This window comes from Ahaetulla prasina, chromosome 17 (genome assembly GCF_028640845.1).
Source record: "Ahaetulla prasina isolate Xishuangbanna chromosome 17, ASM2864084v1, whole genome shotgun sequence".
Taxonomy (NCBI): domain Eukaryota; kingdom Metazoa; phylum Chordata; class Lepidosauria; order Squamata; family Colubridae; genus Ahaetulla; species Ahaetulla prasina.
The window spans coordinates 11587534-11612375 of record NC_080555.1 but is presented as its reverse complement, the minus strand read 5'-3'; the positions used below and the strand labels follow the sequence as shown (position 1 = coordinate 11612375).

Here is a 24842-nt window from a genome sequence, read left to right as displayed (position 1 = left end):
TGATGATAGTCATAGGGTACAAATAAGCAATCAGATAGATAGATAGATAGATAGATAGATAGATAGATAGATAGATAGATAGATAGACAGACAGACAGACAGACAGACAGACAGACAGACAGACAGACAGACAGACAGAGATGGATAGATGATTGTGGTGACCCAGGTTCCCGGACTCGGACTCCTGGAGGAGGATGATTCAAAGAGTGAGGAGGAGGAGCTGGCAAGGCCTGCTTCCCCTGGGCCCTCTCCCTCCCTGGCACCAACCCAGGAGGAGGAGTGGCTGGCAAGGCCTGATTCCCCTGGGCCTTCTTCTGATTTGGCAACGCCCCAAGAACAATCTTGGCTCGATGCAAGACTGCGCAGACGTGACCGGCGTGTGCAGCAGAGGCGGCGTTGGGAATGATGAGTCACGGAGCGACACCCACGGGGGATATAAAGCAGGAGGCGGAGCTTCCTGGCTTTTTGCGTTGGACAAAGCAGTGAATTTGCGCGGGCAAACTGTTTCATGGATGGAAGAATCTGTTTGTGAGTGACTCGTGCTTTATCTATAATTTTCTGGTTATCTCCAGGGATTTTGGCAGGCGCGTGGGGAGACGTGGCCAGAACATCTCTGTGCCAGAAGGAATCCAGCCAAGTGTAAATAAACTTTAAGGAGGCCTTTGACTGACTTTTTGTTGGAAGTGTTGGGAGGGGGAAACAGGACAATGATAGAAGAAAGAAAAAGAAAGAAAGATAGAATAGAATAGAATAGAAGAGAAGAGAAGAGAAGAGAAGAGAAGAGAAGAGAAGATGTGGAATGGAATGGAATGGAATGGAATAGCAGAGCAGAGCAGAGCAGGGAGAATGGAATAGAATAGAATAGAATAGAGTAGAATAGAGTAGAGTAGAATAGAATAACAGAGTTGGAAGGGACCTTGGAGGTCTTCTAGTCGAACCCCTTGCTTAGGCAGGAAACCCTACACCACTTCAGACAAATGGTTATCCAACATCTTTAAAACTTCCAGTGTTGGAGCATTCACAACTTCCGCAGGTAATTCATTCCTCTGGTTAATTGTTCTGTCAGGAAATTTCTCCTTAGTTCTAAGTTGCTTCTCTCCTTGGTTAGTTTCCACCCGTTGCTTCTTGTCCTGCCCTCAGGTGCTTTGGAGAATAGCTTGACTCCCTCTTCTTTGGGGCAGCCCCTCAAATATTGGAAGACTGCTATCATGTCTCCCTTAGTCCTTCTTTTCATTAAATTAGACATACCCAGTTCCTGCAACCGTTCTTTGTTCTTCGTTTTAGCCTCCAGTCCCCTAATCCTCTTGGTTGCTCTTCCCTGCACTCTTTCTAGAGTCTCAACATCTCAGAATCTTTTCTGTATCATGGTGACAAAAAACTGGATGCGGAATTCCGAGCGTGGCCTTACCAAGGCAGTGTAAAGCAGCACTAACACTTCGTGTGATCTTGATTCTATCCCTCTGTTGATGCAGCCTAGGATTGCATTAGCCTTTTTTGGTGGCTAAAGCACACGGCTGGCTCATACTTGAGTGGTTGTCCATTAGGACCAGAGGTGGGCTTCATTTACCTTTGCTACCGGTTCATTCGCGCATGCTCGCTTTGCTCGTGCTCCACCACACACCCCCGGGTCTGTGCATGCGTAGATCGTATTTGATGATGTCTGGGTGGGTGGGCGGAGCCTCCTGCCACGGCTGCTACCGGTTCGCCCGAATCACAATTTGGTAACTGCTATTTGTGACATTTGCAACAAACCTTTGCAATCACAATTTGGTAACTGCTATTTGTGACATTTGCAACAAACCTTTGCAATCACAATTTGTGACCTTCCCAAATGGCTTCCGACAAACAAACTCAATTGGGGGGAAATCAGATTCCCTTAACAACCACACTCAAAATGATCTTAAAAGTATCCAGTTGCGGTAATGATTGGCTTAATCACCACACTGCTTAGCGACCAAAATTCTGGTCCCAATTGCAATCATAAGTCAAGCAATCCTTGTAATCTAAACATCACACTTGAGATGTGTATACAGGCAAGTCCTCAACTTATGACAATTCAGCCCAGAATTTATGTTGCTAACCGAGAAATTTGTTAAGTGGGCTTTGCTCCATTTTACGACCTACCTCTCGTCACGGTTGTTAAGTGAATCGCTGCAGTTAAGTTAAGGTTGTTAAGTGAACTTGGCTTCCCCATTGACTTTGCTTGCCAGAAGGTCACAAAAGGGGATCACGTGATCCCTGGACACTGCAACCGTCATAAATGTGAGTCAATTCTCAAGCCTCCAAATGCAAATTGTGGTCATGAGTGTAAAAAATGGTCGTAAGTCACATTTTCAGTGTCGTAACTTTGAGCAGTCACTAAGCAAACTCTTGTTAAGTCAAAGACTAGCTGTATTTTACACAAAGCTAAGGAAGGTTAAGATAAATATTAACATGACACGGTGGTTGAATCAAAACTTTATTTCCAGTTCGGTGTCCAGCATTTTTTTTTTTTACAAAATAAAAAAATATCGTAACAAGAATATCGTAACATTAATAAAGGCAAATATTGGTAAGATAGCTGGAATAATTTTAGCACGTCTAACTCTCTCCCTAAGGAAGAGAGGTTTAACAATCGTCCTTCAGCACAACTTTCTTGATGGACAGAAGTTGCATTGTGGCTATTTTATCTGCTACACAATTAAATGCAAAATTTCAGGACTTGGTTTCTTGTTCAAATTTGGCAGAGGCTGTGAGTTCGATCCTAGGTAGAGGCAGATATTTCTCTTTCTGGGCACCATGAGAATATATCTGCTGAACGAAACTCCGAAACTTCCTGTTGGCAACAGGAAGGGCATCCGGCCATTCAAACACTTTGCTGGCTCCATTCAGCTGCCCAGACTCCACCCCGCAAGGGATTATGGGGTCGTTAAAAGATGAGGATGATGGCTGGGAAATTCTGGGAGTTGAAGTCCACACATCTTAAAGTTACCAAGGTTTGGTTATGACTGATTTTCAGAGGAGAGAAATGCACATGTCCTTAAACTCATAACTACCTCAAACTAAATGTGAGTGACAGATCAGCCTTAAAAAAATTAGGCACACTACGGAATTCAATCATTTTGTACCAGAACTCAAAGGCTCACGATCCTAAACGATGAAAATACCCTGGAAAGAAAGGCTTGGAAGCACGGCCTTTTTAAATAGCAACTGTTTAAAAAAATACGTAAAGGCAAACTATTATTTTATACATATATTTATATATATATATATATATTTTTTAAAAAAAACCATTGAAAAAAAATCACACTTAATTACAAAGATCCACCGAGAAGATTTACAGCAGTCCTGACAGGGTTTAAAACACGAAGTCTGTAAGCCACGATCAAACCAGGAAGGATGAAGTTTGTTTAAAGTCACCCTGAAAAAAAAACGAAGAGGAGGAAAATTTGTTTTGATAGAATAACAGTAGAATTCCTTATGCTACTAGGCTCGAAATTCTCCGTTTGGATAACTTAGAACTGCGTCGCTTGAGGGCAGACCTAGGCATTGCATGCAAAATTATACGTAGTCATATTTTACGCGTAAATAACTTTTTCTGTTCTCTTGCAAATAACCGCTTTAAACTCAATGTAAATCGTTCTAAACTTGACTGTAAAAAAAATATGATTTCTGTAATAAGAGTTGTCAAAGTCTGGAATGCCCTACCTGTTTCAGTTGTCTCAGCTACAAATTTTCACCGTTTCAGTCGCAAATTGACTTCCATGGACTTTACTTCACACTTAAGGGGTTAGTAGAGGGGGCGTGCATAAGTGCACTAACGTGTCTCTCGCCCCTGTCATTGTGTTTTTATTCTCTTTTATTCTTGGTCTCGTTTTTGTTTGACAAATTCCAATAAACGACTAGCCTTGTGGTGCAACCAAAACAATCTGGAACTGAACACACTCAAAACCGTAGAAATGGTGGTAGACTTTAGGAGAAACCCTTCCATACTTCCACCTCTCACAATACTTGACAACACAGTATCAACAGTAGAAACCTTCAAATTTCTGGGTTCTATCATATCGCAAGATCTCAAATGGACAGCTAACATCAAAAACATCATTAAAAAAGGACAACAAAGAATGTTCTTTCTGCGCCAACTCAGTAAGCTCAAACTGCCCAAGGAGCTGCTGATCCAATTCTACAGAGGAATTATTGAGTCTGTCATTTGCACCTCTATAACTGTCTGGTTCGGTTCTGCAACCCAACAAGAAAAACACAGACTTCAGAGGATAATTAGAACTGCAGAAAAAAATAATTGCTACCAACCTGCCTTCCATTGAGGACCTGTAAACTGCACGAATCAAGAAGAGGGCCGTGAAAATATTTGCAGATCCCTCACATCCTGGACATAAACTGTTTCAACTCCTACCCTCAAAACGACGCTATAGAGCACTGCACACCAGAACAACTAGACACAAGAACAGTTTTTTTCCGAAGGCCATCACTCTGCTAAACAAATAATTCCCTCAACACTGTCAGACTATTTACTGAATCTGCACTACTATTAATCGTTTCATAGTTCCCATCACCAATCTCTTTCCACTTATGACTGTATGACTATAACTTGTTGCTGGCAATCCTTATGATTTATATTGATATATTGACCATCAATTGTGTTGTAAATGTTGTACCTTGATGAAGGTATCTTTTCTTTTATGTACATTGAGAGCTTATGCACCAAGACAAATTCCTTGTGTGTCCAATCACAGTTGGCCAATAAAAAATTCTATTCTATTCTATTCTATTCTATTCTGTTCTAAATTCCAATAAATAAATAAAAACAAATAAATGGTAGAGAATAATAAAGATAGAAAACGGTTGTGTGCATTCAACAACCCAAAAAGTTTGGAAAACGCATCTATCTCAGGGTTAGGTTTTGTATGCGCTCCAAAGAGCGTCCGTCAAAGATGACCAAATTACCACAATCACAACTGCACAGCCTAACTAACGCAGGCAGTCCTCCGCTCACGACCACAATTGAGCCCAAAACTTATGTTGCTAAGGGAGACGTTTGTTCGGTGAGCTTCGTCCCATCTTACGACTGTTCTTGCCACGGTTGTGAATAAGTAACATGGTTGTTAAGTAAATCTGGTTTCCCCATTGTCAGAAGTTACGTGACTCCAGGACGCTGAGACCGTCATAAATGTGAGCCAGGCTGTCCAGCCTTTGAATGTAAATCACGTGACCCTGGGGAGTGCTGCAACGGTCGTAAGTGTGAAAAACGGTCATAAGTCACTTTTCTCAGTGCCGTTGTAACTTCGAGGACTATCTGTATTTAATTCTAACAATAAGCCGTTCTCCCCAAATGTTCAAAGCATGCCTTTTACAGTTAGTCCTCGGCTTACAACGTTCCGTTTAGTGACCGTTCAAACTTACAAGGGCACTGAAAAGAGTGACTTACGACCGTTTTTCACACTTACGACGACCTTTGCAACATCCCCATGGTCACGTGATCAAAATTCAGATCCTTGGCAACTGGTTCAGACTTATGACCGTTGCTGTATCCCAGGGTCTAAGTTGTTTTTTTTTGTTTTGTTTTTATTGAAAAAGTTTTTAAAAAACAAAAACATTTTTCCCCCTTTTTTCCCCCCTCCCAAAACCCCTTCCCCTCCCCCCGGCTTCCCAGGTCAATCACAAGGTATTGTTATACATAAACCAAACATAGAGTAAAATTTTCCCTTCTAATCCAATTAACCTCATCCAAATCTTTTCATCTCCCAACCCCCTCCCCATTACATAAAATAATACTTCCTAATTATTCAAAGGCAATCTGATATTTCTTAATCTGATATCTGTTTTGTAGATAATCAATCCATTTTTTCCATTCAATTAAATATCTTTCCTGCGTGTTGTCTTTTAAAAACGCTGAGATTTTAGCCATCTCAGCCAAATTAATGACTTTCAATATCCATTTTTCTATTGTAGGTACCTCTTCTTTCTTCCAGTATTGTCCAATCAACAGTCTTGCTGCTGTTATTAAATTCAGAATCAATTTAATCTCAATCCCTGTACAATCCGTTATAAATCCCAAAAGGAAAAATTGTGGCAGGAACTTTATCTTCTTCTTCAGTACATTTTGAATAATTTTCAAATTAATTGAATTAATTTTCTTGCAAGTCCACCAAATATGAAAATATGTAGCGTCATCACAATCACACCAGGGTCTAAGTTGTTAAGATACAAAGGTGGCAAGAAAGGTTGTAAAAAGGAGCAAAGCTCACTTAGATGTCTCATTTAACCACAAAAATTTTGGGCTCAACTGTGGTCGTAAGTCGAGTATATGATTTTGTTCAAGGCCTAAAGCATTACAGGCAATCCTCAACTTACAACTATCCATTTAACGGCGGTTCGGAATTATGACGGTCGGGGGAAAAATGACTTATGACCTGTTCTCGAAGTTGCGACCGTTGTGCTACTACTCTGATGGTTATGCAATCATCATTTGGGCACTTGGCAACCAGCTGGCAGTGTCCTATGACCATGGGGGTCACAATTTGTGATCTTCCCACCTGCCTTCTGAGGAGCAAGTTAATTGGAGAAGCTGGATTCACTTAATGACCACATGATTCACTTAACAACCATGTGGTTTGCTTCATGAGTGCAGTACACATGGTTGTAAAATCCGATCTGGCTTCATGACCGCGTTTATTTATTTATCCAATTGATATGCTGCCCATCTTGCATCACTTAGTGACTGAAATTCCAATCCCCATTGTGGTCGTAATGCGAGGACCAGCTGTATTTCCACTGTGCAGAATAGCATTTCTCTAAAATTCTGGCTTAATAAGAAAGTATATCTGGATGGCCACTTGGTCGCAATTCAGATAACTTCAGAAGCTTTACGAACACAAATTATCAGAGTTCGAAAGACATTGATTTTCATTTCTCTAAAAACTGTACGACAAATATTATTATAAGCTCTGCAAAAGGCATTAAATCCTATTAAATCCCCCTTCCATGAAAGTCCAAAATTGACCTTTGGTGACCCAAATTCCTGGAGAGTGAAACAGGTGAGTTTCTGCTGCTACTTACGTCACTTCGGTTGGAAGACTGGCTGTAAATGACTTTTTTACTGGAACTTCTGAAAAGATTGGAGAAAAGGAAGATGAGAGATTAGGAATATGTTTCTCAACCTTGGCAACTTTCAGATGGGTGGACTTCGACTCCCAGAATTCCCTAGTCGGCATGCTTAAAATACCGTATATACTCGAATATAAGCCGATCCGAGTATAAGCCGAGGTCCCCAATTTTACCCCAAAAACTGGGGTAAACTGGGGACTCGAGTATAAGCCGAGGGTGGGAAATGAGGCACCTACCGGTTGGGGAAACCCTCCCTCCCTCAGCTGAGAAGGCTGGCGGCTCCCCCGCCCCGCCCTCTCACTGCACCGGCAGGGCTTCCCCGCGCTAATGCAAAAGCCCGCCAAGTTTGCGCCGTCCGGTAAAATGTGAAAAAAAAAAAAAAAAACTCGAGTATAAGCCGAATATACTCGAGTATAAGCCAAGGGGCTTAAAAAAAAAAAAAACTTCAGTATAAGCGAATATACTGAGTATAAGCCGAGGGCTTAAAAAAAAAACTTCAGTATAAGCAACTCCCAGAATTCCCTAGTCGGCATGCTTTAAGATAGGTGGACTCAACTCCCAGAATTCCCTAGTCAGCATGCTTAAAATAGGTGGACTGCAACTCCCAGAATTCCCTAGTCAGCATGCTTTAAGATAGGTGGACTGCAACTCCCAGAATTCCCTAGTCAGCATGCTTTAAGATAGGTGGACTCAACTCCCAGAATTCCCTAGTCAGCATGCTTAAAATAGGTGGACTGCAACTCCCAGAATTCCCTAGGCAGCATGCTTTAAGATAGGTGGACTGCAACTCCCAGAATTCCCTAGTCAGCATGTTTGAAGATGGATGGACATCAAATCCAAAATGTCTTCTCCGACTGGGGACTTCAAAGACATGTTGGAAATGGTCCACTGGAGGATTCTGGGAATTTACATCCCATAATTCCCATGGGCTGAATGCTGGGGAACACCACTTTATTGTTTGAATGTTAATTTTGATTATTTTTATTTCATGGCTTTTTACTTACTGTACAGATAGTCCCCGAGTTACAATCACAATAGGGCCTTGGAATATTGGTCACTAAGCAGTGCAGTCGTTAAGCGAGACATCAATACCTTCCTTGCCAGCTTCTCCATCGACTTCACAAATGGCGTTCCCAGCACGCCCAGGATGGCGCAACCGCCATAAATATAAGCACCCAAATGTCGATCCCATGGCCATGTTATAGCTCGTAAGTGCGAGAACCAGCTTCTAACGGCCACTAAGCAAATGGTCATAACTCGGGGACTACCTGTACTTTGCTTTTTTTTTTTTAATGAACCGGGGTCTTCCACTTTTTATCAGTGGAATAAATCCCGTAAACGAGAGAGAAAGTAGCCGTGCCAGGATCAACTGTGCCCTTCCCTCATTCACTCCGAAAAGGGAACCTCAAGGCAGGACTGGTGGTTACGCGGCAAAAAACACGGTGGGCAGGAAGGAAGAAATGGCTACTCACGTTCTTCTTTCTGAAAAAGGAAAAAAAGACAAATAATCAGTTAGCCAAGAAAGGAAATGATTGCATCTTTCTTGCATGGTTAGATCAAAGTCTATTTGTTCAGCCACCAAAATTCGAGTTCTCGTAGCCTTTTCTCCAACTGGATTAGCCCCCACGCCCCCAGGACTCCGGAGGGTTTGGGTCAAATTTGGCACATCTAGAAAGAGTGTGTTCTGTCCCCCCCTTCGCCTCCGTCTGAGTGATGGCTTAATTAACCGGAACTATCAGCTCTGGCAGCAGAATAGCCAGCGTCTGCCAAGTGTCTCTGTTATCTCCCTCGACGCTGATGAGTCACTCAGGAACAAACTTCAGCTCTTAGTTAATCAGTTGATTTGCCTGCTACAAAGAGACACAGCAATTCTTGCTGCCTTTATACCCTGTGAGGTGTGGCTCCATGACTCAGCACTTCCTAAGCCTGCCCTACCCCTGCTTCTGTTGTTTCCTCCTCTCCTGCCTACGAAACCTAGGGTCCAGCCAGGCCTGATTGCCGTCAGCTGGGTCTGGAGGCGTGGCCTGGGGGGGGAAGAGTCAGGGGACGGAGGCCTCGTTATCTCCTCCACCTGGCCTGCCTCTGGCTCCTGGAGCTGAGCCAGGGAAGCCGGTGCTCCCGAGGTAAGTCCTGAGACCCTTCCCCCTCACTGTCCAAATCACCTTCTGGCAGGAGGCCCGGCTCGGGGGGCGCAGACACAACAGAGTGGACTTCAGCTCCCAGAATTCCCTACCCAGAATAGTTTGAGTAGAGTACAGGGAGTCCTCGACTTATGGCCAGTTTGGGGAGCCCCAAATTTCCATTGCCAAGCGAGATGGTTATTAGATGAATTTTGCTCTGTTTTAACACCGTTCTGGCCACAAATTAAGCAACTTTCCCTTTCGGCTTCTGATGAGCAAAGTGAATGAGGGAGTCACCTAATGAATGCACTTAACGACCGCAGTGGTTCACTTACCAACCGCAGTGATTCACTTAACAACTGGAGCGATGCACTTGATGATTCGCTTCACAACCATGACAAAAAAAGGTCATAAAATTGAGTGCCACTCACTTAACAGCTGCCTTGCTTAGCAATGGAAATTCTGGTTCCAATTATGGTCATAAGTCGAACTACCTAAGACAATCTTGTTGGCTACTAAACTCCATTCCAGTTCCCAAATCTTAGAAAATCTGTTTTCGAGTCTTCATTTTCCTCCAATGCCCCCACAGCCTCGGAGAGCTGGTATTGTGTCTGCGCCCCCCGAGCCGGGCCCCCTGCCAGAAAGTGACTTGGAAAGTGAGGGGGAAGGGCCATCAGGACTTACCTCTGGAGCACCGGCTTCCCTGGCTCAGCTCCAGGAGCCAGAAGTAGGCCAGGTAGAAGAGATAACGAGGCCTCCGTCCCCTGACTCTTTCCCTCCCAGGCCATGCCTCCAGACCCAGCTGATGGCAATCAGGCCTGGCTGGACCCTAGGTTTCGTAGGCAGGAGAGACAGGAACAACAGAAGCGGGTAGGGCAGGCCTAGAAAGTGCTGAGTCATGGAGCCACACCCCACAGGATATAAAGGCAGCGAGAGCTGCTGTGCCTCTTCGTAGCAGGCAAATTAACTGCTTAACTAAGAGCTGAAGTACTGTTTGACTCATTGGCGTCGAGGGAGAAACACTTGGCAGATGCTCGCTAGTTTGCTGCCAGAGCTGATAGTGCCGGCTAATTAAGCCATCGCTCGGATGGAGGTGAAGGGGGACAGAACCGCTGGGGTTATTAAAGAAACAGGATCAGAACCTTCTCCCCACCTCTCCCAAAAAATTAGGATTTTCCTGCTCTGTGAAAACAAGAAGAGTGGAACTGGCCACTTACTGCTAAAATAACCCCGATTGTAAGCGAACCAAATGCCGAAAATGACCAGCCCCAGGATGATGAGGAGAACCACCACAGCGGCCACGATCCCACCCACGTTGAGTTTACCTGCAGAGCAATAAAAATGGTTAGAAAGATCAAATGTGTAACTCTCGGATTGCAAGAATTTATGGGCGTCAAGGTTGAATTGCTTGGCTGCTTTCAATCCTAAACGCTTTGCAACTTGCCAATGAACTGGTGGAGGGGGGGGGGAGAGAGCAGAGGTGGGTTTCAGCAGGTTCTGACCAGTTCTGGAGAATCGGTAGTGGAAATTTTTGAGTAGTTCGGAGAACCGGTAGTCAAAATTCTGACTGGCCCCGCCCCCATCTGCCTCCAGAGTTCCAGCTGATTGGGAGGGAATGGGGATTTTGCAGCAACCTTCCCCTGGAGTGGGGTGGGAATAGAGAGTTTACAGTATCCTTCCCCTGGAGTAGGGTGGGAATGGAGATTTTACAGTATCCTTCTCCTGCCACGCCCACCAAGCCATGCCACACCCACCAAGCCACACCCACAGAACCGGTAGTAAAAAATTTTGAAACCCACCACTGGGGGGGAGGGAAGGGGGAAATCAAATGCTGAGAACGTGTGTGTGTGGACCGTGAGATCCTGTGCAACCATCAAGGTCCACCACTGCAGGTGCTTGAGAAAGAGCTGACGGGATAGATTGTGGGAGAGAAACTACAGACTTAACGGTGTCAGCTGCTTACAAGCAGAACCTCTATAAAATGTTTTATCGATGGCATCTGCCATCAGTGAGATGGGCCAAGATGTTCTTGAAGAGATCCCCGGAATGCTGGAGGTGCGTGTTGTGGTCCGTCAGCAGCCTCAGTGATGAGGCAGAAGTGGGGCCGGGACCATCGGGGAGTGAGGTGCGGACTCCAGAGCCTCCAGAGGCTGACAGTGGTGAGGCAGAGGAACAGGAGGAGCCTGTTCCTAATGCATGCAAGAGAAGAGCTGCCAGAAGGCAAGAGCAGCTCAAGCAGAGAGGACGACTCGGTAGTAAGGCCAAGAGATGATTGGCCCCTCCCATAAGGCTTAAAACAGACCAGCAACGGCATTTGGGCTTTGCCGGAAAACAACGTTGTAGCTGCATCTTCTGCTTCGTGTACATCTTTGTTTTTGTGGTTTCTGAACGTTTGCCAGGAAGGGCCTATGGCAGTTGGCCTAATTGGACCAAGGTTTGTGAGATAACTGAGGAATTTGTATTGGGAGGCATTTGTTTTACTTTGAGTTGAACGAGGCTGGGAATGAAGTAATTCCCAGCTGTTCGAATAAAGTTTGTTTTGCCATGGACTAAATTTATTACTACTTACCGTATATACTCGAGTATAAGCCGAGTTTTTCGGCACGTTTTTTGTGCTGAAAAACGCCCCCTCGGCTTATACTCGAGTCTACCCTTGCAGAGCCGACCCAGGGAGAGGGTTTTTTGCCCTCGGGAACAGCTGGGCGGCAGGGCGAGCAAATGCTGCCGGCATGCTTTCCCAGCTCGGCCGGCTCGTTTGGGGGCGGCGGCGGGCCCCGGGCGTTTTCTTCCGCCACTTTTTGATGGCCGCGGCGGCGGGGGTCGGCGGAGGGGGGGGGGGGCGGAGGGGCGTTGTCACCTCGCCCTCCTCTCGCCCTCCTCTCGCCCTCGGAGGGGCGGAGGGGCGTTGTCACCTCGCCCTCCTCTCAGCGAATCCCACCAGGCCCAAGGTTGACTCAGCCTTCCATCCTTTATAAGGTAGGTAAAATGAGGACCCAGATTGTTGGGGGCAATAAAAGTTGACTTTGTATATAATATACAAATGGATGAAGGCTATTGCTTAAAACAGTGTAAGCCGCCCTGAGTCTTCGGAGAAGGGCGGGATATAAATTCAAATTAAAAAAAGGAAAAAAAAGAGATGAAGCCGGAACTATTTCTCTTAGGCATTTTTGAAGGGAAAATGGAGAGAAAAAATTACAGTATATAATAATACACATATTAACCGTAAGTAGAATTGTCCTAGCACAGAAGTAGAAACAACCAGATATTCCTCCAGCCCAAATTATAGTAACAAAAATCTATGATTGTGCAGAAATGGACAGATTGTCCATGGACAATGAAGGAGAGGAAGGGAACCGAGCACTATCAAATTTGGAACAAATGGTATTCCTGGCTTGAGAGGAGACGGAAAAAATAAGAGATAACTTGTTAAATATAACATGCGGAAGGTAAAATTGTTGAAGGAATATAAGCAGTGGTAGGATTCAAGTAATTTAACAACCGGTTCTCTGCCCTAATGATTTCTTCTAACAACCAGTTTGCCAAACTGTTCAGAAAGTTAACAACCGGTTCTCCCGAAGTGGTGCGAACTGGCTGAATCCCACCACTGAATATAAGATATGAAATTGAACTGCGAATAGAAGTAACTGTAAGTATAAATAAGGATGTAATTTAATATAGAGATATATAGAATCAGAAATTCTGTAAATATGTACGTTATGATAGAGATACCGATATAGAAAATTTTTGTTATGCTGTTTTTTTATGTTTTTTCTTTTTCTTTTTTTCTTTTTGTATTGTGTTTTTAAATGTTGGGATTTAAATAAATATTTTTTTTTAAAAAAATAGACAGATTGTTCCCATAACAAAAAGACGTCGCATAATTGGACAATGTGACCACTCAGGGGTGGGGAGAAAGGGAAGCTGTTGTTTAACCAAGCAAGCATTTGCATGGGAAAAAACCAGAGCTGGTTTTGATTCTTCAGTACCAAAATGGTGTATCCAATAAAGTTTTACTTTTGGGATTTTAAAAATCGCGAGAGTGCTTCCTTAGTTTGGGTTCACTAGTCGGACAGTTGACAATATGTTTCTATAAAGCAGAAAAAGGCCAGCATGCTATTGATCAGTATTCACGCAGTCTTTGCCCAACTATGGCCAATAAAAGTGAGTAAAATTAACACCCAGGAGCATCGTTTTTATAACTTACTCACTTTTGGGAGCTGAGCATTCCAGATAGAATCCCATTTCAAGCAGATGTAGATGTTTAAAGTAAAGAAATACAGGCAATCCTTGATTTGCGACCACAATTTCTGTTGCTAAGTGAGACAGTTGTTAAAACGGAGGTTTGCCCCATTTTATGACTTACACGGTCGTTAAGTGAATCTGGCTTCCCTACTGACTTTGCTTTGCAGAAGCTTGCAAAAGGGGATCGCGTGACCCCGGGACGTTGCAACCGTCATAAATGTGAGTCAGCGGTCAAGCATCCAAACGTAAACCACACGACCATGGGGCTGCATAGCGGTCATAAGTGTGAAAAACGGTCGTAAGTCACTTTTTTCAAGTGTCTGGTTTTTACTGAAATTTTAATTTATTCGAAGGAGGTTAAAATACAGAATTTATTTATTTATTTATTTATTTATTTATTTAGTCACAACAAGTATATATAAGCATAAGCATGAAGTAACTATATAGTATATATATATGAGTATAAGTATGAAATAACTATATAAATTGGATATAATGAAATAATAAATATAAATATAATGAAATAATGATATAACGAAAGGAAAGGAAAGAAAATGCCAAAATGTTTTAAAAAGGAAAAAAGAATTTAAAAAAAAACAAACCCACAACAAAGATGATATTAAAAAGAAAAAGCGTTAAAAGAAAAAGAATATGACCGTCGCATGACCGGCAATGGTCGTAAGTATGAAAAATGATCGTAAGTCACTTTTTTCAGCGCCGTCGTTCACTTTGAACGGTCACTAAGGACTTACCTGTACTCTGTAAAATAAAGGAAATTCCACCAAGCCCTTGGCATTAATTGAAAAAAAAAAAAGGGGCCTCTGGTGGCTCAGGCTGGTAAGACAGTCTGTTATTAACAGCAGCTGCTTGCAATTACTGCAGGTTCAAGTCCCACCAGGCCCAAGGTTGACTCAGCCTTCCATCCTTTATAAGGTAGGTAAAATGAGGATCCAGATTGTTGGGGGCAATAAAAGTTGACTTTGTATATAATATACAAATGGATGAAGACTATTGCTTAACACAATGTAAGCCGCCCTGAGTCTTCGGAGAAGGCCGGGATATAAATTCAAATTAAAAAAAGGAAAAAAAAGAGATGAAGCCGGAACTATTTCTCTTAGGCATTTTTGAAGGGAAAATGGAGAGAAAAAATTACAGTATATAATAATACACATATTAACCGTAAGTAGAATTGTCCTAGCACAGAAGTAGAAACAACCAGATATTCCTCCAGCCCAAATTATAGTAACAAAAATCTATGATTGTGCAGAAATGGACAGATTGTCCATGGACAATGAAGGAGAGGAAGGGAACCGAGCACTATCAAATTTGGAACAAATGGTATTCCTGGCTTGAGAGGAGACGGAAAAAATAAGAGATAACTTGTTAAATATAACATGCGGAAGGTAAAATTGTTGAAGGAATATAAGCAGTGGTAGGATTCAAGTAATTTAACAACCGGTTCTCTGCCCTAATGATTTCTTCTAACAACCAGTTTGCCAAACTGTTCAGAAAGTTAACAACCGGTTCTCCCGAAGTGGTGCGAACTGGCTGAATCCCACCACTGAATATAAGATATGAAATTGAACTGCGAATAGAAGTAACTGTAAGTATAAATAAGGATGTAATTTAATATAGAGATATATAGAATCAGAAATTCTGTAAATATGTACGTTATGATAGAGATACCGATATAGAAAATTTTTGTTATGCTGTTTTTTTATGTTTTTTCTTTTTCTTTTTTTCTTTTTGTATTGTGTTTTTAAATGTTGGGATTTAAATAAATATTTTTTTTTAAAAAAATAGACAGATTGTTCCCATAACAAAAAGACGTCGCATAATTGGACAATGTGACCACTCAGGGGTGGGGAGAAAGGGAAGCTGTTGTTTAACCAAGCAAGCATTTGCATGGGAAAAAACCAGAGCTGGTTTTGATTCTTCAGTACCAAAATGGTGTATCCAATAAAGTTTTACTTTTGGGATTTTAAAAATCGCGAGAGTGCTTCCTTAGTTTGGGTTCACTAGTCGGACAGTTGACAATATGTTTCTATAAAGCAGAAAAAGGCCAGCATGCTATTGATCAGTATTCACGCAGTCTTTGCCCAACTATGGCCAATAAAAGTGAGTAAAATTAACACCCAGGAGCATCGTTTTTATAACTTACTCACTTTTGGGAGCTGAGCATTCCAGATAGAATCCCATTTCAAGCAGATGTAGATGTTTAAAGTAAAGAAATACAGGCAATCCTTGATTTGCGACCACAATTTCTGTTGCTAAGTGAGACAGTTGTTAAAACGGAGGTTTGCCCCATTTTATGACTTACACGGTCGTTAAGTGAATCTGGCTTCCCTACTGACTTTGCTTTGCAGAAGCTTGCAAAAGGGGATCGCGTGACCCCGGGACGTTGCAACCGTCATAAATGTGAGTCAGCGGTCAAGCATCCAAACGTAAACCACACGACCATGGGGCTGCCGCAACGGTCATAAGTGTGAAAAAACGGTCGTAAGTCACTTTTTTCAAGTGTCTGGTTTTTACTGAAATTTTAATTTATTCGAAGGAGGTTAAAATACAGAATTTATTTATTTATTTATTTATTTATTTATTTAGTCACAACAAGTATATATAAGCATAAGCATGAAGTAACTATATAGTATATAAGCATATATATGAGTATAAGTATGAAATAACTATATAAATTGGATATAATGAAATAATAAATATAAATATAATGAAATAATGATATAACGAAAGGAAAGGAAAGAAAATGCCAAAATGTTTTAAAAAGGAAAAAAGAATTTAAAAAAAAACAAACCCACAACAAAGATGATATTAAAAAGAAAAAGCGTTAAAAGAAAAAGAATATGACCGTCGCATGACCGGCAATGGTCGTAAGTATGAAAAATGATCGTAAGTCACTTTTTTTCAGCGCCGTCGTTCACTTTGAACGGTCACTAAGGACTTACCTGTACTCTGTAAAATAAAGGAAATTCCACCAAGCCCTTGGCATTAATTGCAAAACAAAAAAAGGGCCTCTGGTGGCTCAGGCTGGTAAGACAGTCTGTTATTAACAGCAGCTGCTTGCAATTACTGCAGGTTCAAGTCCCACCAGGCCCAAGGTTGACTCAGCCTTCCATCCTTTATAAGGTAGGTAAAATGAGGATCCAGATTGTTGGGGGGGCAATAAAAGTTGACTTTGTATATAATATACAAATGGATGAAGACTATTGCTTAACACAATGTAAGCCGCCCTGAGTCTTCGGAGAAGGGCGGGATATAAATGCTAATAAAAATTAAAAAAAAATTGGGCAGCCGGGCTCGAAAAGACGGCAGAGCCTGCCACCGCAAAGAGCTGGTGCCCACAGGAGAGACGCCAAGCGGCTTACTTACTGGTTTCCATGTGAATTGCTTCCGACCTCTGGGGGGGCCCCACCTTGTTCTCGGCTTCGCAGGAATAGTCGCCAGCGTCCAGGGCCGTGGCCGGTTCAAAGGCCTGCAGGAAAGAGGAAAGGAGCTGAATACTCAACCTAGGACACACCTGTCTCCTCCACAGGTTGAACCAGCAGTTGGTCTCCATCTCTCGGGGCGGGGGCTGTTCTGCAGAAATTGGAGCCAGGCGATGGGCGCGTGGGAGAAAAGCCTCAATTGGCACTGCTCAAAAACAAGCAGCCCCCCAGGTTAAGACCATCGGAACAGGAACAAGAGTAAGAACAGAATAGAATAGAATGAAATTAGAATGGAATATAGAATAACTGTAGAATTGGATAGAAACAGAATATAGAATAGAAATAAAAAATAGAAAATAGGATAGGATAGGATGGAATATAGAATAGAATAGAATTAGAATATATAATATAGAATTAAAATAGAATAGAATAGAATAGAAATAGAAAATAGAATAGAATTAGAATAGAACAGAATTAGAATAGAATAGAAATAGAAAATAGAATAAAATAGAATAGAATTAGAACAGAATAACCCATACCAAGTAGCGGGTGGAGGTGGGCCATCCTGCTTGCAGCCCCCTCCCCTCCCCCCGCCCCGTGATAAACACAGCTTAAAGTCAGTAACAGAGGAACATACCAGCACGCCTGTGTCCGAGTCGATTGTGTAGGACGAATTCTTGAAGATGGTGCTGGTTTTGGGATCCAGGGGCATCTGGACATCGTTCTTGAACCACTTGAAAGTCGGCCGGGGGTTGGCATCGGGCTCCTCGCATCTCAGGACCACCTTGTTTCCAATGGTCACCACCGAAGGAACGTGGGCGGTGGGCTTGGTGGCGGGCACTGCCCAAGAAGAGAAAGGGGGGGCTCACAGGTTAGGAGGCCAATTTGCATGGTGTTGTGTCTGTGCCCCCCGAGCCGGGCCCCCTGCCAGAAAGTGACTTGGAAAGTGAGGGGGAAGGGACGTCAGGACTTACCTCGGGAGCACCGGCTTCCCTGGCTCAGCTCCAGGAGCCAGAAGCAGGCCAGGTGGAAGAGATAACGAGGCCTCAGTCCCCTGACTCTTCCCCTCCCCCCAGGCCATGCCTCCAGACCCGGCTGATGGCAATCAGGCCTGGCTGGACCCTAGGTTTCGTAGGCAGGAGAGGCGGGAACAACAGAAGCAGGGATGGGGCAGATCTAGGAAGTGCTGAGTCATGGAGCCACACCCCACAGGATATAAAAGCAGCAAGGGTGCTATGCCTCTTCGTAGCAGGCAGATCAACTGTACTGTTTGTTGACTCATCGGCATCAAGGGAGATAACAGAGACACTTGGCAGACACTCGCTAGTTTGCTGCCAGAACTGATAGTGCCGGCTAATTAAGCCATCGCTCGGACTGAGGCAAGGGGGGACAGAACAGATGGCATGAGGTGCCACGCGCACAAAATGGCTGCTGCGGGAAAGTTATACAGGCAGGCAGTCCTCGACTTACGACAGGTTCCCCCCCCCAAACCAGCTTCGAAGTTCCAATGTCCAGTCTCTCCCCCCACACCTGCAGTCATGGGACCTCAAAATCATCCGTTTGCAATGCGCGTGATGGAGATGTACAAGGTTTTTGTCAGGAACTAGGGTTTACTTCCAGTTTGTGGCAAAAGCCGCCACATAGCAGAACAAGGGGTTCAGCTAATGACCACGGCATCCTCTGCACAACTGCCACGTTTGCTGAACGACTGCCACAAAAAAGGGTCATAAAATTGGGGCAGGTCAGAATTGGAAGAGACCTTGGCAGTTTTCTACTCCAAGCCTCTATTCCAGGCAGGAGACCTTGTATCATTCTGGACAAATAATGCCGGACCAATCTCTTCTTAAAAGCCTCCAGTGATGAAGCACCCATGACTTCTGGTGGCAAGAGGTTCCACTGATTAATTGTCCTCACTGTGAGGAGATTTCTCCTTAATTCCAGGTTGCTTCTCTCCTTGATTCGTTTCCATCCGCTGCTTCTTTGGAGAATAATTTGATTCCCTCTTCCTTGTGGCAACCTCTCAGATACTGGAAGATGCTATTGTTGTGACTCCGGCCCCCGAGTCTGTCCTCATGGAGGAGGATGACTCAGAGAGTGAGGAAGAGGAGCCGACAAGGCCTCCCTCTCCATGTCCCTCCTTCCTGGCAATGTCTCAATTGCCAGCGGAAGGCCAGGAAGAAGGCGTGTCAGAGCCCCCACAGATAGAGGACGAGGAGGATCAATCCTGGACTGATCCTAGGCAGCGTTGGAAAGAGAGGCGTGCGCAGCAGAGGAAGAGGTGTGGTAGGCCCAGAGAGTGCTGAGTCACTGAGCAACACCCCACAGGGGATAAAAGCGGGTGGAGTTGCCATCTGGCCCTTGTGATGGACAAAAAGCTACCAAGTACAAACTGCATATCGGTCGTTTGGGAGTTAAAGGCCTGGACTGTGCAAAGGCTTTTTTTCTGTGAGCTCTTGGCAATGGATCTTGGACACGTGGGCTTCTCTTTCCGTAAGAGATAAAGAACTCGGAACTTGGCAGGCCTTTGCACTGCAGCTGCCAAGTCTTGCTTTCACTACAGAAAATCAGGTCTGTTGCAAATATAAAGGACTGTGGGACACGTTTCTCTGCGTCTTCTCTGTGAAGTGGGGATGGGGACACAACAGCTATCCTGTCTCCCCTGGATCTTCTTTTCACTAGACTACTAGCAGTGTTTAGACTTTCCAGCCCTCTCTAAGCGGTTTACAGAGTCAGCCTCTTGCCCCCAACAATCTGGGTCCTCATTTTACCCACCTCGGAAGGATGGAAGGCTGAGTCAACCTGGAGCCTGGTGAGCAACAGGCTAATGCAGCCTATTATTAACAGCAACTGCTTGCAATATTGCAGGTTCAAGTCCCACCAGGCCCAAGGTTGACTCAGCCTTCCATCCTTTATAAGGTAGGTAAAATGAGGACCCAGATTGTTGGGGGGCAATAAGTTGACTTTGTATATAGTATACAAATGGATGAAGACTATTGCTTGACATAGTGTAAGCCGCCCTGAGTCTTCGGAGAAGGGCGGGATATAAATGCAAAAAAAAAAAAAAAAAGAATGCATGGTTAGTCTCTGAGCAGGGACAGAGTTCCCACCCACCCCTTTGATAGCAGAGCTATCTAAAGACATCTCATTTTAAAAAAAATCTCGGGCAGAATTCCAATTCTGCCCGAGATTTTAAAAAAATGAGATGTCTTTAAATGATTGCCTTCGTGTGTGGTCCCCTGAGCATGCACAGAGTGCTTTCCCTGTTGGGTGAGCAACTGGCACTGGAGGATTAGACCAAACGTGGTGCTTTTTTTTTTTTGCAAGAACTTCCTGGATCTGGGGTTGTTGCACTGTTCAATACAGCTTCTAAATTTTGTTGAGAGCAATAGCAATGGCGCTTAAGAGTTATATCCCTCTTCACAGTCCTTTTAGCGGTTTATAGAATCAGCCTATTTTCCCCCAACAATCTGGCTCCTCATTTTACCGTCCTCGGAAAGATGAAATGCTGAGTCAGCTTTGAGCCGGTCAAGATCGAACAGCCGAACTGTAGGAGTCAGCAGAAGTAGCCTGCAGTACTGCACTCTAACCACTGCGCCACCATGGCTCTAATAGACTCTTCGGTTTTCATGCTAAAAACTTTGCATTGAACAGCCCTTTCGTAAAAATCCCCCTTGATATTTTGCACAACTCGGGAGTGGCCGGGGAGCGGAACGAAGTGGTACCTTGCACGATCAGCTTCACTTCCGACTGCGCAAAAGATTGTCCGAGGACTTCACAAATGTACGTGCCCGAGTCTTTGCGAGTCACCGACGTGAGCTGAATCTCAAACGGAGTGAAAGTGGCCCGATTCTTGTAGTTATCTGAAGAGAGACACAGCACAAAAGACAGAAATTCAGCGATGTCTGAACTGTGTATAACGCGACTCTCTCTTTTTCCCAGCCACGTCTTTTATTTTATATGATTTATACGTATCAATGCATGAATAGTGTGATACGTGGGTATCATACATTTTAATACAAATAGACATAATATTATTACTCATAGTTATTACATTTCATTTTCATTGTTCTGTATTGTTTAAACCAGGGGTCTCCAACCTTGGCAACTTTAAGACTTGTGGACTTCAACTTTGAAGCTTTGCTGGCTGAGGGATTCTGGGAGTTGAAGTCCACAAGTCTTAAAGTTGCCAAGGTTAAACTTATCTAATACTGCCACCCTTCAATTTCTAGACCTCCTTTTTATTATTAAATATATCTTGTTATATTTTTATATATGTATGTATGTATATCTATCTATCTATCTATCTATCTATCTATCTATCTATCTATCTATCTATCTATCTATCTATGTTTTCTGAGGTTTTCGTGGGTGTTTGTATGTAGGTCTTTGGTTATTCGGGTTTTCTCCCGCGTAAAATTGGAAGTGTCTTGGCGACCTTTCGACGAAGTCTCATTCGTCATCTTCAGGCTTCAGCTTCGTGCTTCTGGGAGCAATGTGTGATTGCAGCTGTTTCTTCCTTTTTACCCAGAATGAGACGACGAATGAGACTTCGTCGAAAGGTCGCCAAGACACTTCCAATTTTACGCGGGAGAAAACCCGAATAACCAAAGACATATATATATATAATTATTCCCCTCTAATTTCTATCTCTATTTTAATTTTTTTTGCCCCATGTCACCGTAATATTCAAAGATGTTTCTTTACTATCTTCCATCTTTCACCTGCTTTGTTATTCACATTTCCCTTATTTAGTTCTTCACATCTATTTATATTTCAGTTTCATCCTTCATTCTTTCATTGTTCAGTGTTTCAATGTACGCTTCTAGTACCCGTCACAATCATTTAAAAATGTAGAGTAAATCTATTCGTGTTCTTTCCAATCATCCAATCCGTGTGATTCTACTATTAATACAATAAACAGTATTGTTTATTGTTACAATACAGTATAAAACGATTCTCATTCTCTTTAAGTTGTCCTCTCTTTACTTGTATACATAAACGCAGGTAGTCCTCAATTTACGACAGTTCATTCAGTGACCGTTTGAAGTTAAACGCCACCGAAGGTGACTTATGATCATTTTTCACACTTACGACCGTTGCAGCATCCTGTTGTGCCTCGTCCGCTTTCCCCGCAGCCGGGGCCTTCTTATCTGCTTCCGAACGCTGAGGAATGTCCTAGCATGCCTCCCGGCCCCAGCCCTGGCTCCATGCCCAGACAGGCTGAAGAGGAGGAAGCACCTCCCGGCCCCAGCCCTGGCTCCATGCCCAGACAGGCTGAGGAGGAGGAAGCACCTCCCGGCCCCAGCCCTGGCTCCATGCCCAGACAGGCTGAGGAAGAAGAAGCGCCTCCAGCCCCCAGCCCTGGCTCCATGCCCAGGCAAACGGAGCAACTAGACCCCTCCCCCTCCCCCACAGCATGTGAGCCTGAGGAAGGTCAATTACCAACAGCTGCAGACTGGAGTGACTCTCACTTCAGGAGAATTGATAAGCGGAGGCAACAGAAGGAAGGGAGGGGCAGGCCGGGATAAGTGCTGAGTCATAGAGCCACACCCCATGGCCTATATAAAGGATCTGCTTTCTGGCATTCTCTGAGTCAGGCAAAGTCTACCTTATCTTGCTGAAATCACTTTCTGGTCTCCTGCCTGCCTTGAGGACTTTGCTAGGACTTTGGCAGAGCTGCAGAGGCACGCCTGATTCGGATTTCCCTGACCCGGCCGTCAGCGGAGGAGTGGGACACGACACATCCCCACGCCGTCAAAATTCAGACGTTCGGAAACTGACTCGCATTTATGACGGTCGCAGTGCCCCGGGGTCACGTGATCCCCTGTTGCGACCTTCTGACAGAGAGAAAGCCAGATTCACCTAACAACCGTGTGGCTAATTTAACAAGCGATTCGCTTCACAGCTGTGGCGAGAAAAGTTGCAAAATGGGGTGAAACTCACTTAACAAATGTCTCACTTAGGAGCAGAAAGTTTGGGCTCAATTGTGGTCATAAATCGAGGATTATCCTGTAAAGAGATATTAATCTGCCTTTCCAGGTTTGGGCAAGGCATGTCGGATCTGCCAGGGATTAAGGCTGGGGAATTCTGGGAGTTGAAGTCCACACGTCTTCAAGTTGTCCTGGCTGAGAAACACTACTTCGGCTTTCTCCCAAATGTGCTTTTTCAAGAGCCAAGTGGATGTTCTGGTTTTTCTTTGAAGACAGAAAATAAAATCCTTCCCTTCCCCACCATCCAGTCAAGAGCTGAAGAAGCTTCTTTGGATGAGAAGCGAAACGTCTTCAAAGAAAAAACAAGAAAGTCCAGTTGCCTCTTGAAAAAAAACACCTTTGGGCCAACCGTGGCCTGGATGATACTTCAGCTTCTTCCCCAACCTGGCACCATCCAGATTTCTTGGATTAGGTCCCATAATCCACAGCTAGCAGATTTTGGGCACTACCGTTCTAACCCATTGGGAAGCACCCTGGTTCAAGGGATTGTTCCAGACCCCAACAAACCCAGAGCCACACAAGAGAGCTCGGAAAGTGGACTACTCCGTAATCCATCCACAGTGTCGTGCCCCCATCGTAGCCTGAATCTGCGGGGGAAGATGAGACGGAGATCGAGGGGGCGGCTTCGTTGGCTTCGGAGGAAAATGGGGAGGAGTAGGGTCAGTCAGGATTGGGACGGCTTGTAGGCATGGAGGAAGGGGGGCAGGATGACCAAGAGAGGCCAAGCAGTGAACATGAGAGACAGAGCTCCTGTGATGAACAAGGACCACCCACTCCTGATCCTCGATCACGGAGAGTGGAGAGAAGACGAGAACAGCGCACAGGCTAACCCGACTACTCGGGAGGAGAGCGCCCTGCCTCTCTTCACAAAGCACACCTGGGGACTGAGACTTAAGGGAGGGTTAGGGCTTGTCAGGAGCAAATGCTGAATTCCTGGAGTGTTGAGTGCTGACCTTTGAACTTTCCTGGATCCCTTGCATTCTTTCTGTATTTCTGAATTACTTGCCTTGCTCCTTTGCTTCCTGAACTCCCCAATGTGCCCTGCTGGATTTTTCTTGCTTTGCAGCCGTGGTGCCCACAGAGTTGGGCTGGACTAATATGCAGCCAGAGGCTGCTTGAGGTTCGTGTGGGGGTTTGTTATCACTCTGCTCTGGGACTTGCCAGAAACGTGGGAGCGTTTGGGGAAATTCGGAGCAATAAAGGGGCGGTTTGAACTGCCAGCTGCCTGCGTTGCCTCTGTGCGGTGCCCGGGGTCATCACACACTTTGTCGGGCTACCCACCTGTGAACTTGTCGGCGTGGTAGAAGAGCAGAGTGATGCCATCTTTCTGGAACTTCCACTCCTGGCGTGTCGGGTTAGGTTGGGACCGTATGGCTTTGCAAGGGAGGCTGACAGCTGGAAAGAGAAGGAAAGGGAGTCACCAGGACCGTCAAGCTAAAAAAAAAAACGTGGGTTGGAAAAACAAATAAAATATAGAATACAGGGAGTTCTCGACTCGCGACTGTTCATTTAGTAACCGTTCGAAGTCTCGACGGCACTAAAAAAAAAAATAAAGCGACAGGATTGTTCCCCCCCCCCTCAATGGTCCCCAACAGTCACGTGATCAAAATTCGGACACTTGGCAACAGGCTCGTATTTATGACGGTCGCATCGTCCCGGGACGGTCCCGTGATTCCGTTTTGTGACCTTCTGATGAGCAAAGTCAATGGGGAAGATTCACTTCACAACCGCGGTGGTTTGCTTAGCAACGGTGGCGAGAAAGGTCATAAAATGGGGTGAAACTCACATCACAACTGATCCCGGGACACGGCAACTGTCAACAATACATGCCAGTGGCCAAGTCTCCAAATTTTGATGACTTGCTGCATCAAAATGGGGGCAGTGAAAAATGTGAAAAACGGTTAAGTTGCTTTTTTTCAAATACAAATTTGTTCAGAACGATTTAG

At 44.3% G+C, this 24842-nt stretch overlaps 1 protein-coding gene and 1 long non-coding RNA gene across 3 annotated transcripts in view; both read right to left on the bottom strand.

Annotated features, from left to right (window-relative positions):
• Window positions 1–2445: 2445 nt before the first annotated feature.
• LOC131186464 (uncharacterized) lies at window positions 2446–7215 on the bottom strand. The gene is made up of 2 exons (XR_009152372.1): window positions 7057–7215; window positions 2446–3400 (listed from the first exon to the last, which is right to left on the bottom strand). It is a non-coding gene; the product is annotated as an uncharacterized LOC131186464 (long non-coding RNA).
• Window positions 7216–7737: 522 nt separating this feature from the next.
• The window catches only part of F11R (F11 receptor), a 38386-nt gene continuing 21281 nt past the window's right edge, over window positions 7738–24842 (bottom strand). For both annotated transcript variants that reach the window (XM_058160063.1, XM_058160064.1), the window contains 6 exons: window positions 24178–24291; window positions 20629–20766; window positions 17544–17746; window positions 16851–16953; window positions 10442–10549; window positions 7738–8586 (listed from right to left, as the gene is read on the bottom strand). In XM_058160063.1, coding sequence (XP_058016046.1) covers window positions 8573–8586; window positions 10442–10549; window positions 16851–16953; window positions 17544–17746; window positions 20629–20766; window positions 24178–24291 — 680 coding nt within the window. In that variant the 3' untranslated portion in view covers window positions 7738–8572. The remainder of the gene's footprint in view (window positions 8587–10441; window positions 10550–16850; window positions 16954–17543; window positions 17747–20628; window positions 20767–24177; window positions 24292–24842) is intronic.